This window comes from Cottoperca gobio, chromosome 16 (assembly GCF_900634415.1).
Source record: "Cottoperca gobio chromosome 16, fCotGob3.1, whole genome shotgun sequence".
Lineage (NCBI taxonomy): Eukaryota > Metazoa > Chordata > Actinopteri > Perciformes > Bovichtidae > Cottoperca > Cottoperca gobio.
Window position 1 is genome coordinate 13,807,741 of NC_041370.1, and position 12,705 is coordinate 13,820,445.

The 12,705-nt window shown below is 40.5% G+C and overlaps 1 protein-coding gene across 7 annotated transcripts in view; it reads left to right on the forward strand.

Moving 5' to 3' along the window:
• Nucleotides 1-12,705, forward strand: part of ptprub (protein tyrosine phosphatase receptor type Ub) — a 147,002-nt gene that overhangs the window by 39,199 nt on the left and 95,098 nt on the right. For 4 of the 7 annotated variants that reach the window (XM_029451266.1, XM_029451268.1, XM_029451270.1 and 1 more), the window contains exon 2: nt 4,236-4,367. In XM_029451266.1, the coding sequence (XP_029307126.1) occupies nt 4,236-4,367 (132 nt within the window). The remainder of the gene's footprint in view (nt 1-4,235; nt 4,368-12,705) is intronic. The other 3 variants (XM_029451267.1, XM_029451269.1, XM_029451272.1) reach the window with 1 other exon arrangement.

Genomic DNA, 12,705 nt, shown 5'->3' on the forward strand with positions numbered 1-12,705 from the left:
TTACTGATCATGATATTTTATGTGAAGGCGACATGGAGGACTCTGCTCACAACGGTCAATTATGAGTTACTTCAGCAATTTGTAGACTTTCTAAAGTGGACACGGATTACCGCATTTACTTTTCACTTATTTATATCTCTGGTTGTATAAGTCTATTGTTGGCAATGACTGAATGCAATTCATGGCAATATTCGATTTGTACATAGTTGTTACAGTACTAGTTGCCGGATTAGCCCCAAACAGACATCCATATATTAACATTGTGATATAGCATGTCGTAGTCTGTAATAGAGGATTTTATCCACGTGGCCCACCCCATGTTGCACGTAATTTATATTTTCTATTGTCAAATCATATTCCAGGTCCGGGCCACGGGAGGGACCCTACGGCCCAGGTCCAGGACAGGTCTTGTAACATGCCAAGGATTAAAGATATTTATTGTTTCATGCCGTCAATAAGCTGATGTCCAGGGGCCCAGAATTTCTTATCTAATTTTATCATTTGAGCTAATTAATGGCAGTATTCCCATTACTATCGCTGTGAGCAGCTGATATGTCAATTTGGTTCTAAAACAAATACTACTAATTTACAATCTGAACAGGTGTTGTATTCTGCTCACTCACTTGGCCAGTGGAAAGATTAACTGCAGAGTATCAGATCAATGATTACTTTCTGTATTTGATGACTGATTACATTTTCTTTTAGAAAAGAAAAAAGTGAACATTTTGAGATTGAGTTGGTCTTGACTTTGGCTCTTTATTTAAAATATCAACATTATTGATACTGTGGGGATTCTTTGATTTCATACACTTCCAATTTTGCTGCGTTTGATTTATTCAAGTGGAAAGTTGTTGGAATAGTCACACCTTAAATAAGCTTAGGCCAGCGCCCTTATGCTTAAAACATATGCAAATAAAGGAGATACGCGGAGCCTCTGAGTCTGATATTCACTGTTCATAGCTGACACTCTAATTAGATAACAAGGCAAGGGATTATACAAGTAAACAGAGAGGGAGATACCAAATCTTACATGAAGGGCTACATGTGACACTAACAACCAATATGTACAGAGAGAGAGACTCCCACTCTTGATTAAATGCATATATAAAACATTTTTACGTATCCCCGCGAATGTGGCGGCAAATTGGAGTGTCTGGTAAACAAGTTGGCAGTTTTTATTTTGTTATGTCCTATGAAATCAAAGAGAAGCTACTGCATCAATCCTCTTGACTGTGTGGCTCATCGCTTTCACAGAATAAATCTAAAGTTTATTTTGGTTTGCTATAAAGTCAGAGAGGTTATGTATTAATTTATTTATGGAGTGATATGTGTTGGTTCACAGTAAACACCAACATTAGTGTTTAAACAGAGTGAAAGATCCATGAAGTGACAAAGATCTCCTAGTCTATGAATCCCCCCCCTCATCATCTCCAAACCCTTTTCATCTCCCTCCCTCCCTGCAGATATTCCTCCCCACAGTGCAGAGCTGTACTGAATGCAGGGCACCACAGCCGGCTGATCTGGCACTGCTGAGCTGTTTCACTGTTTCTTTTGATACTCCATGCTTGAAACGAGTGCTTCCTGGTTTGTTTGTAAAAAAAAAAAAAATGAATCTGTTCTACCATTTTTCTGCCCAGAAGAGACACGGCATGTTCTTTCCGTCGGCCTACCTTATGCATTCATAATGCTCGCAAGCCTGGCAAGTAGAGCAGACGCATCGATTAGCAGTCTCATAAACATTCTAATCACACGGGCCCAATCATTTGCATTCATTTGCTCTCCAGAAAGTGTTCCTCCAAGTACAAAATAGTGACATGAAATAACTATAATTACTGTACACTAAAAATAAAGTTTGTTATGAAATGTTCAAAGCTCTATCTTTAAAGCAGAGGTTAATTTATATCAGCTATCAACAGCACGAACAAACCAAACTGTGAAATATGTCTTAATATCAGCCATTAAATCTTGGCAGCGTCTGACTTTGCACTGGTCATTGCCCTAAATTATGCGGTAATTATTCAGGTAAAAAATGGCCTCAGACATCCCACACACCCATCGGTCCTCCAGAAGGAGCTGAGGAGGGAGTGTGTTTTGTCTTGATGGATGAGCTGGATCCCTCCCGGTGTGTTGTGAGGAGATGACATTCCCTGGCAGCGCTTTACCTCGCATCCCGGCTTCCTTCTTCTGGATGATGGGACTCCTGAAGGGAGGAGTCTGCAGGCTTCATTTACCGAAGTAGCGGGAAATAATATAGTGCCAGCGTTTGGATGTGTCAGGTCCCATATCTCTGGCTGTTCTATTAGAAATAGACCCCAGTGTGGGACAATTAACCCCTGGCCTCAGCAGCAGATCTGTGCAGTAAAAGCCCAGCACGGGGCAATAAATCAAACCCAGAGGGATAAACCCACACACCCCCCCCCCCCTCCCTGCTGGTTGGCTGCTACTATCACCCAATGGACCGAGCTTACATGATGCTATATATGCTCCGGTGTTATAGTATAATCTCTAGAGGTGCAAGAGTGACGTAATACGTTGGCCGTATGCATGGGCACCCTGAGTGTTTTGTGCTGCAGCGAATACACCGTCTGGAGAAAGTTCAACACCTTGGACGAACTGTAACCCTTTAAACCAGGCCGCAACGGCTTATGTGGTATCTCGTGCCATTTTCTAGGAAGGGGGCAAATGGTTTTCTATAGGACAGCAAGGTAAAAGGTTTTTTTTAACCTATGTCATGCTGGAGGTTTGCTGGCTTTCTCAAAGAGCACGTCTGCAGCTCTTTATGTAACCAGCTCAATGTCAGTTTCTTCTTCTGCCATTTCCCCACGTATTAGTTAACAAATAGCGCCACATATGTCCATAGCTACCAATTGTTATTGAACCTTGATGCTTTTTTTTAGTATCAAACAAAATGTGTTTGTAGCATCAAGTACAAGGAACTGTCAAATACCAAATGTTGGCATCAAATGCATGGTCTTGATGCATATGAACTAATTCTTGAGCAAGATATTTTCTCTTTTAAGTCGGGAAACAGGGAAAGTTGGCTAATTTGAATCTGTATTTTATGTTTTTATTTTTAAAGTTGCTTTTTTAAGGACCGCTTTAAACACTGATGCATGAACTTTTAAAAAGATTATATTATATATGTGCATTGGAAACGCTATATCTGTCTTGTGTCTTCCATTTTGATTGGCCTGCAAAATCGCAATAACCTATTAATGACTAGAAGCTGGGTCTATCTTATACATGGGTAGTAAAAAAGATAATTATAAATCCTCACTACAGTGAATCTGGCTTTTTTTTTCTTCAGCCTGTCATATTGAGACCATTTGTTTAATAGCAGATTAGGGAAAAAGAATGAGCAGCCATAAAGCTGTAGACCACAGGGGTCACCTTCAGGAGCTGCTCATGGTTATTCCTATCATTAGCATGTCGTGTCTCGTGCTGTCCTGCTCCAATTAATACTGACACAGGCTCTGGTCTTATGACTGGGCTGTTTAAACTGCCCACTGTTAGACTGTAATTCTCACACCGATGGACTAATGTGAAATATGGCAACAGATGCAGAACTGAAGCACATTATTCAGGACCCAAGCGCTATTAAAGCCTTAGCTATTAAATATAATTTGAAAAAATTAGCTTTTTGGCATGTGGAATAGCAGGTTGTGAGGTATTATGATAATCACTATATTCCCCAGGGTGCCCACTTTCCCCAAATGTTTATTATACTATTTGTATGCCTTGGCGAGTGGTCTTTGGGATGTGCAGTCTTGTTTGTGGATGCTTTATGGGAGGGGTAATTCTGCTCAGATCCAGGGGGCAATTATTGCTTTTTCCAGGGTTTGTGTTCCTTTGTGCAAGTTTGAAGTAATTATAGCTCATTGCTTGATTTACTGTTGGTCTTAGAGCATTTGTGCACATGTAAACACATTTCATTTTTTATAATTATAAGCACCAATGCTCTGTTATATTTAGGAAATATTGACGGTGGCAAGAACTTTGGTGATCGATTAATTTGTATAAATTCCAACATTCTCTGGTTCCAGCTTCTCCAATGGGAACGCTGTTGCTGTATTTATTTGGGGTTTGAGACAAAACGTGACAAAACGAGCAATTTGAAGGATTAATCAACAATGGATATAATAATTAGTTGTAGCCCAGTCTGTCAAACATGAAAACACATAAATGTTGTTTCTTTCACTAATGGCCACTGTTTTTAATTGTCCTCTTTTGTTCAGCAGCTGGCTGCACATTCGAAGAGGATTCAGACCCCAATCTGTGTGACTTCACCCAGGGGGAGGAGGATGACTTTGATTGGCTGCTGTTTCGGACGTACAGTTCGCCTTACGCCAGCTCTGACCTTCTGCGAGGTGAGTGGTTCTCTCTCTTCCAGTTATGCCTTTTTATGTAGTTAGATGTCTGTAGGCATGCTTGGCTTGCTATAAATCTGAAACGCAGCACGTAAGAGTTCATGGGGCACAAGGCTATTTATTTGAGGCATCCCAGCAGTTGGTATGTGCTTCTTTTTCTTTTTAAATTGTCTGAGAAATGAATGTACTTTTGTTTGTGAGGCCAACATATCATAAAAGTACAACTGTATGCAAATCAGCCTTTATAGAAGTCCAGTGTCCATTATGCAGCAGCTTTAATGAAGCACTCACCCCAGTTTTGTCTGCCTCCCGCCAACCCCAAGGATAATTTTATGTTAACCAGCCTCACAGGACTAATGGAAACCAGCATTTTCCTGCCATCATGCTCTCTACTGGTGGTTGCCAGAGGGAGATGGCATGCATAGTTTATAAGGCGCTCCTCCATCGCTGCATTAACAAATACCTACAGGGATCTGACAAAGAGAAGAGTGCTGTTTCAGCTTTTCAGCAGAAATATCAGTGGCAGCAGTGCTGAAAATACTTCCACTGTGGGAACTTGCAATATGATTTAAGGAAACTGCCTCCCTCAGGTATAACCGATCAATCAATCCATGATATGGTAATGTGCATTTTACCAATCCATGACAAAAACATGTATTTAGTTTTTCTTTGAGAGAGAGAGCGCATGTGCATGTTCAGTGGAAGAAAGGACAGTTAATGGCAGACATATAGATAAATAAGCTAAGGGGAACAGATGACAGGATAGGATACAATACTGGAGATCATTCAGAAAGAAATAATTGTAGACATTTGGGAATACTCTATCCTTTTTGGAAAACATCGACTTTAAGCCTTTAAGACTTTAGCCTTTGAAAACGGTCAAAAGATTCCCGCAGGGATAAATAGTGTTATTTTTAAAAGCTGTGTAGTTGTGATTTTGGTTTATAGGATAAAAATTCCTTCATGTTCACAGGCATCTATCAAAATAGAATTCTCAACTTGATAAATCCCAAATTTAATCCGAAACTATTAAACTGCACCTCATTCACCTCCACATCATCAGCATTCGAGCAAGAATCTGGCCCGCAGCCACCAGCCAATTCACGGCAGGCGATGGGATAATTAATACTATTCCCTTTGGGTTTAATTAAAACTTACTGCGATGGCATTTATAGTGTTTGGGGTCCTTCAGTGGAACAGACTAGCACAGGTGGAATGAGGCAGGTACTGTAATCTGTACAAGGCGAGACGGCGACAGAGCATCAACTCTTAAATCGATCAGTTCTGAGAACCGGGAGACAAATTCAGTTTAATTTATTATCTGCTCATCCTTCAGCCCTGCACTAGAAGCAGTGTATTACTCATGTTCCTCATGTTATTGGTGTCATTGTGTAGTGACAGCAGCGTCCCTTCGTTAGGTCAACCTTGACATTTCAACTGTGGTATTTCAGGTGGATAATCTTACCGCAGATTCTGGTATAGGAATCTTTCCCTCCCTTTTTATTTTTTGTTGTTCCTTCTCTCTGACTTAATCCCCCCGTGTTGACTTCTAACCATGTATCACATTGGGCAGCCAAGGTGGAGGGATAACAAGAGTTTATGAGATAAGGCTATTTACATTGCACCAGTATTAACTGTGTGGGGCTGAGAAACTGGTGTCGAGGGAAGATTAGTAAACACAGCTGAGATAGCTGCAGCTTGTGGCTCCCAGGAGAAATTAGTGAATGCTGTTCCCATGAAAGAGAAAATAGTCTTGGGGGGGAAAAGAAGATAGAATTCGCTGAGGTCTTAATAGGAATTGCCCCTATTTTCTTTTTATCACATTCCCATTTATATTGAATCAGATCGCAGATGTCGGGTTGCTATTGATAATCTTAAATTATTTTGCAGTTTTAATGAACAAGTCAGGCTTGCAGTATGATGACCTTGTAAAGAAGAATGTGTCTGCATGTCAAGTCTGCTGCAATATCCATTATATTGTAGCAAGGCAGCCTCAGTGGAAAAATCCATTAAAGACTTGAGCCTATAAAGCATCTTTTGGCAATGTATCTTGCTTTCTTTGTTCACCTCGCTAAGTGCATTAGTTTTCTGATTCCTCTGAATAGGTCAACAGGTCATACATGTGGGATGTGCCATCATGTCCAGATATTTCCATCGTAGCTACGGTGATAAAAAGAAGAACTTTTTCAGGTCTAAGAAATAACCAGCAAACATCAGGTTCCTGTCAGCCCACGAGAAGCAAATTGGCATCAATAAAACATTTTGACATTTCGACTTGAGAAATGCAGTAAGAAAGCGGCAGACCTAACAACAGCGGCAGCTTCAACAGTAAAAATCAGGATCTAAAAGTCTGTTTGGGTTTTCACTGTATCTGAAGAATTGTGGAAATTAGGTAAAATAGTTTGATAAAAAAAAGACAGCATTCTTTCCGATTCTTTCTTTACTGTTGTGAGATTCTGATGTTTGAACTCCACAGCGCCTGTCTACAAAGGAGTTGAAATCTACTGAACATTTGGAAGATTCTTTGAATAGCCTTTTTTGCGGCTCAGGAGTTACAGCTGAGAAACACGTTTTTGACCCTGGAACCTGCGTTGGAAAGAGACTATAAGACGCATAACAAAACACCACCCGAAGAGTAGATGGTTGACTAAAGTGGAAGCACTGAAAAAGTAAAATACCTTCATTTATCAACTCTGTGGACATCACAGTCAATCTATCTGAGGGTGCATTGTTTATTGCACTTCTATAACATTGTTGAAATCGATGCAGCAGGAAAAGAGCTATCGTCTCTTTAATTCTATGATTCTTCCTTCTCCGAACCTGGCGCTCACATTACCCATAATGCAACTTGACCATCGACAGTTTGGGCTTGTGTAGAAACGAGCCGCTACTGAGGTCTGGTAAGATCACTTCTTTCCCCAGATTTATTTTCCTTTTCAAGCTTCAGATCTTCAGCCCTAACCAAAGCGGACTCTAGTGACATCACTTGAGGCAGTTTATCAGACTTTTCACAGCTCCCTCACAAAAGGCTTTATACACGTGTTTGTAGTAGTTCTCCCCAAGACCTGTAAACAGACTTTGATATGTAAAATCTGTGGAGTTCCCCATTTAAGTTCAGTGATTGGTCTATGTGAGAGCTACTGAAACGCTCCCTATTCAACCTTGTGCGAGGTGTTCAATGTTGTTGAGCACACACACACTCGCTCAGTAGTCCGGCTCAGCAGCGGTACAAACAGTGTGTCTTGGATGTGTAGAAACTGGGGCTTTAGTTTCCAGCTGAGTCGCACAGAAATTCTATGACAGTACTGAAATAGTGTTGAAATATTATTTTTTTTATTCTCACCATGTGTTGCATGCTAATCTTGCAAATCCCCCTCTCTCCCTTTCTTTATTTTGTAAATGCCTCCCATTCTGTCCAGCTTCACAAACTCAGAGAAGATAGCTTCTAAAAATGTGCTTTGCTGCAGGCTCGGATGCAGCTCCAACTGTATTTGTACATCACATTGCAACAAGCCACAGAGCCAATTGATTGGTTGTTTTATGAGCTACTCGCACAATAGACCCTTACATAAAAACCCACAGACATTCTGAATGGACTCTAAAGTTAGATGCGACCTCGTGTCTTAAAGAAGGCTTAAATGAATCATTGCTTTAAACATTGTCCTTGGGGTCAGCGCCTGGTCAATCGGCACATACTGCAGCAGCAGTCTCAATGTAATGAGCTCATTCATACAGTAAAACACGCTTCTGTTTCTCCGGCGTCCTCTACCAGTGGGCTATGGAGGGCAATGTCATATCTTCTGGCCTTTTATATCCGTCACCTCTCACCCCTGCACGGCCACAGGCGCACACCGCAGACCAGCTGCACACGAGTGCGCGCGTGTCATTGACAGCGACCCGAGATTCATCTGCGTCTGAGAAAGGATTAGGCAGAGCGAGGAGACAGATACATCTGCTGTAGGAGAGGTGTTGTTATCAGAGCTGACCAGCCATCCTCACTGCTGTAATACTCTATTACACTGCCTTCCTCCACATCTCCCCTCTGGCTGTGTGCATTTACCGTATATATGCAGTATAGGTATATCATCTCATTTAAAAGGTCTCCAAATTCAGTTAGTTTTGCTCTTATAACTCTGAGCATTCTTAGACGCATAATGAGCTTCTTTAGCTTCAAGCTTGTGTTGTAGAGGAATATAATGTCTATTTTTATTCATTTTATTTGAGAAGAAGGCTGTTTAGTCTATCATTGTATTTGTATTGTAGGCGTTCACAGAGATCATTTATGTAAAAAGAAAGACTTGCCTCTCCAGTTGGTCTTTTTAGGAACAGCAAAAAGACACAGACCAAATGATACAGTGTGTCTTCTTCCACACAACTATCTTTGATCAACATGTAGACACCACATAATGCAGAAACATAATAATCATGCAAAAGATTTAAAGACTTAGCGTTAATTAGCTACAGTGGGGTAAGTTAACTGGCGACAGTAGTAGTTTTAACCGGGGAAATCAACAGTCCCCGACCTAAAACTTCACTTGAGACGCTGATAATTATGTAAATTGGAATCAAACTTGCACAACTCTTTCAATTCTAAAGTCTCACTCTTACAAATTGCAATTTACAAAACCTAATATCTATTTGTCAAAGGACAATAACCTGTTTTTAAGAAAGTCCTCACTTGTTTGGGGGGAAAAAAAGAGAACCACTTCTCTCTAAAGTGATAAAGTATATTTCTGTTCATGTTTTTGAAAGGGTGACTGAAGAGGGAGAACAGATAAATGGAGCTTGAAGACACGGTTGAGTAAACCTTAATAAAAAAAAAGTCATGTAATAGCTTAAGCAATGTATCAGCTTTACGGGAAAGGCTTCAAGACTAGAACTGTGGGATGATGAATGAAATTAGGGATGAGATGAAGTGGTCTGTTGTGTACTCTCGGGGATCGATGATGCTGCATCTTCGGTTCACGACGAGAGGAGGAACCTTTTTAACATCTTCTTACTAGAGGGCTATATTTATCATTTAACTTTGGTTACAGAGGACAATTGTTCCCTTGAAGAGAGTGGTGTCCGGTTATGTGCTGCTGAACAGTCTGCAGGGTTTTGTTCCAGCCAAACGTTCCACCAGCTGATTTCACTAATTAACACACCCTCGGTCAGAGAGGGAGGAACTAATTAGTGAAATCGGCAGCTGTAATATTGGTTGGGAATGAAAACCTGCGGAGGCTTCCCGCGGCTCAGCACCGGACACCTGTGGCTCACAGGGATAATTGCTTACGACTCATTACCTCAAGGCAAAGAAGATTATATTTATTGATCACTGATGTATTATATAAACGTCTGAAAGCTCAGTCTTCTTTTAAATGCCAGTCACCACACAGAAGCTCTTACAAAATATGACAAATTAATTAAATTATTATTCAGGCAAGCGAGCACCGGCTCCCTTTACGCCTTCTCAACAAGGTAGAGAGGAATCATTAATGTGAATGACAGAGACTTATTCGGGAACAGCTTCCAGAGCCACTGAAGCCCGCAGTCTACTCTGCGACCAGTTATTTTATTCTCACCCACATACGGACATTCTGGTAATATGGAGGTATGGTAATGCAGCCCCCTTTTTGTCTGTAGTTCTCTTCTAATTAGTTTTGCTTTAGAGGGACGGCTAGAGGACTTTTATGTGTAAGGTGGCGGGTTTAACAACATAATTGAGGCTCGGGAAGAACACTCACGATTGTAGCCAAATAGACTCTCTAGCTGAATCACCTTAACTCAGGTTAGATGAAGTGGCCGGTCACTTAAAACATAATAGTTCCGCTCATCAAAAAGATTAAATCCTAACGAGTCCACAGCCATGTGATGCTGTACTAAACGCTAACGTCATGCTCTTAGTAGACGACGTGATGTACGACTAGATAAGTGACTTGCTGTTGGTGCTACAGCAACACTCAGGATTAAGATTCATCCTCTGTGGAACATGAATGTCACTTTAAAATATACTTAAACTGTGCGCAGGAGATTCAACCCCCACAATCATGTCAGGCTGTGTTCATTTCCAAACTGTCACCATTTTCATTGATCAATATTTTCTAATAACTTGTAATATATGTAGAGCTAATATTGATCTGCCAAGTTAGCGTAAGCTCGGAGCTTTGGTCACAGGAATGCTTGCAAAAACTGCACAGAATTGTATCTCATGCAACTGAGGCTCTCTGTTACTTTCTTAGTAAGCAAAAGATAACACAGAATTAAAGCATCGGTGTGAATCAAATGTAAACACTGGCAATTAACTTTACAGACATTTCTACTCCTGCGCGCTGGCAGTGAACCTGTTCTTTAAGTATTTCACGTTTCCTTTCTTCTTCCTCCTCCTTTCTGCTAATCACGCATTAACTCTTTGGTGACCTTGAGATTAGAATAAGCTTTGTGTGCCTGGTGAGGATAGTTTTAGTGTGTGTATTTGGACATTTCCCCACTTCTGCGCTCTCCTCTCCTCCTCAGTGGCCACACTTTGCTCCAGCTCTGTATGAATGTAACCAGATCACGAGCGTGTGGGCTTAGGCAAGTTGTTTGAAAGCAGAACAGATAGATTTAATGCTCAAAATTCTGTTTGTATAGGCTGCGTTTTGCTTTCTCAATACACGTGACTTAGAAGGGTGTGTGATCTTGAACACAGGCAGACATGATGTCAGAACAGAATGTATGCACATTTGTTACTTTGATAAAGTTTAATTTATTTAAAAGATGTTCACATTTTCGTCAGCTCTTGTGGCTCAACTTTGCTCAAAGAAGAACAGTTAAGCACGATAGCTCAAATCTTCAAAAATGTCAAACTATCAAAAAAATTTTCATACCTCTGCCAAAGGGGAGTTTATGTTTTTGGCTCAGTTTGTCTGTCAGCAGGATTACAGGGAAACTTTCATGAAACTGGACGGCTGCGGCGTGGGCCGAGGAAGGAACCATTACATTTTTGGAGGGGATCCGAATTATGGGGCGGATACACAAATTATATTTCACTTTCATTAACATTGAAATATATGGCATTTGTGTTGCATTCATGTGGCGTCTTAATAATTGAAAAAAGTAGTTCCCCACTGGGAAAATTCACATTCCCTCAAGTCGTAACAAAAACTTATAAACAGTGCGTTTTGAACGCAATAAAATACCAACACATTTTCCTTATAGCAGCCATGTTGTTTCCACATTACGACTGAAAGCTGAATAACACACCGAAGTCTGAAAAAAACACCTCCCAACTCGGGGAAATGGGACCATCCAAAGGATCACGTGAATTAATTGCAATTAATCAAGATGTGCATTGATAAAAATGACTACTTTTATCTTATCCCCCCAAACGTCAGCAGTAGGATCTCATTCCATTATATACTTCAAGAAAGTACACTGAAACGCTGTAACAATAAAACAAACACTGGATTGAGAAGGTGGTATATAAAAGCTGGTGGGTTACTTTATGATCATCTGTGGGTTGGATGTGACTCAGTGGTCACAGGTTATCAATGCTGATTGTGGTCAAAGGAAATGACTAACACAGCACCAAGAAGTGTAATTAAGTATGAAGGTCAGATCAAATCGCTGACAATATATTGTTGTTGTGTCGCTGTAATGTGTTGCATTCTGTTGTCGGGCTGAATCTAAACTACGTCTTATCCCTCTGCACAGCACTTTTGAATTGACTTTGTTTGAGATTGTGCCCCATAAATAAATGTAAGCATAATACCTTTTGCATGCAGTAACTATGGCAAATTCCAATTAAAGATTAGCCACAGGGCCCTTCAGTAAAAGCAAATATCGGCTTAATAAACAGAAATTACCAAATGAATAGACAGCTGCCAGGGCTTAGGGCACTCCTAGGAATTCTGTTCATATTGGACGGTTCTGCATGACAACAATGCTAATACAGGATGTAGTTTATGATGCCCGTTTGTGTAGCGTGATGAGAATGACTGAAGGGAATGGGGGAGGGACATGTGACATGTTCAACTTTAATGTCAAGGACGTGGGTTCCAGAACTAAATGTAATGTATTTCTTAAAAAAACAAACATACTGATCTTTAACCTTAAACAAGTAGTTTTAGTTGCACAATTAAAAATGCTTTTTCATTGACTTGATTGCAGAATTGCCAAATATCAACATTATTATTAGGAGACATATAAATCTGCTGCTTCAGGACCGGTTTAGTGCACATGCCTGACTTTTGCTGACAATGAAGACTCAGGTGGCATCAACAAAATGGAAAGAAAGGAAAAAGTTCAAAACTTGAGTCATCCCGGTTTATTAAAATTCTAGACAGAATGAGGCCCTTAAAACACTAAACCCATTTTC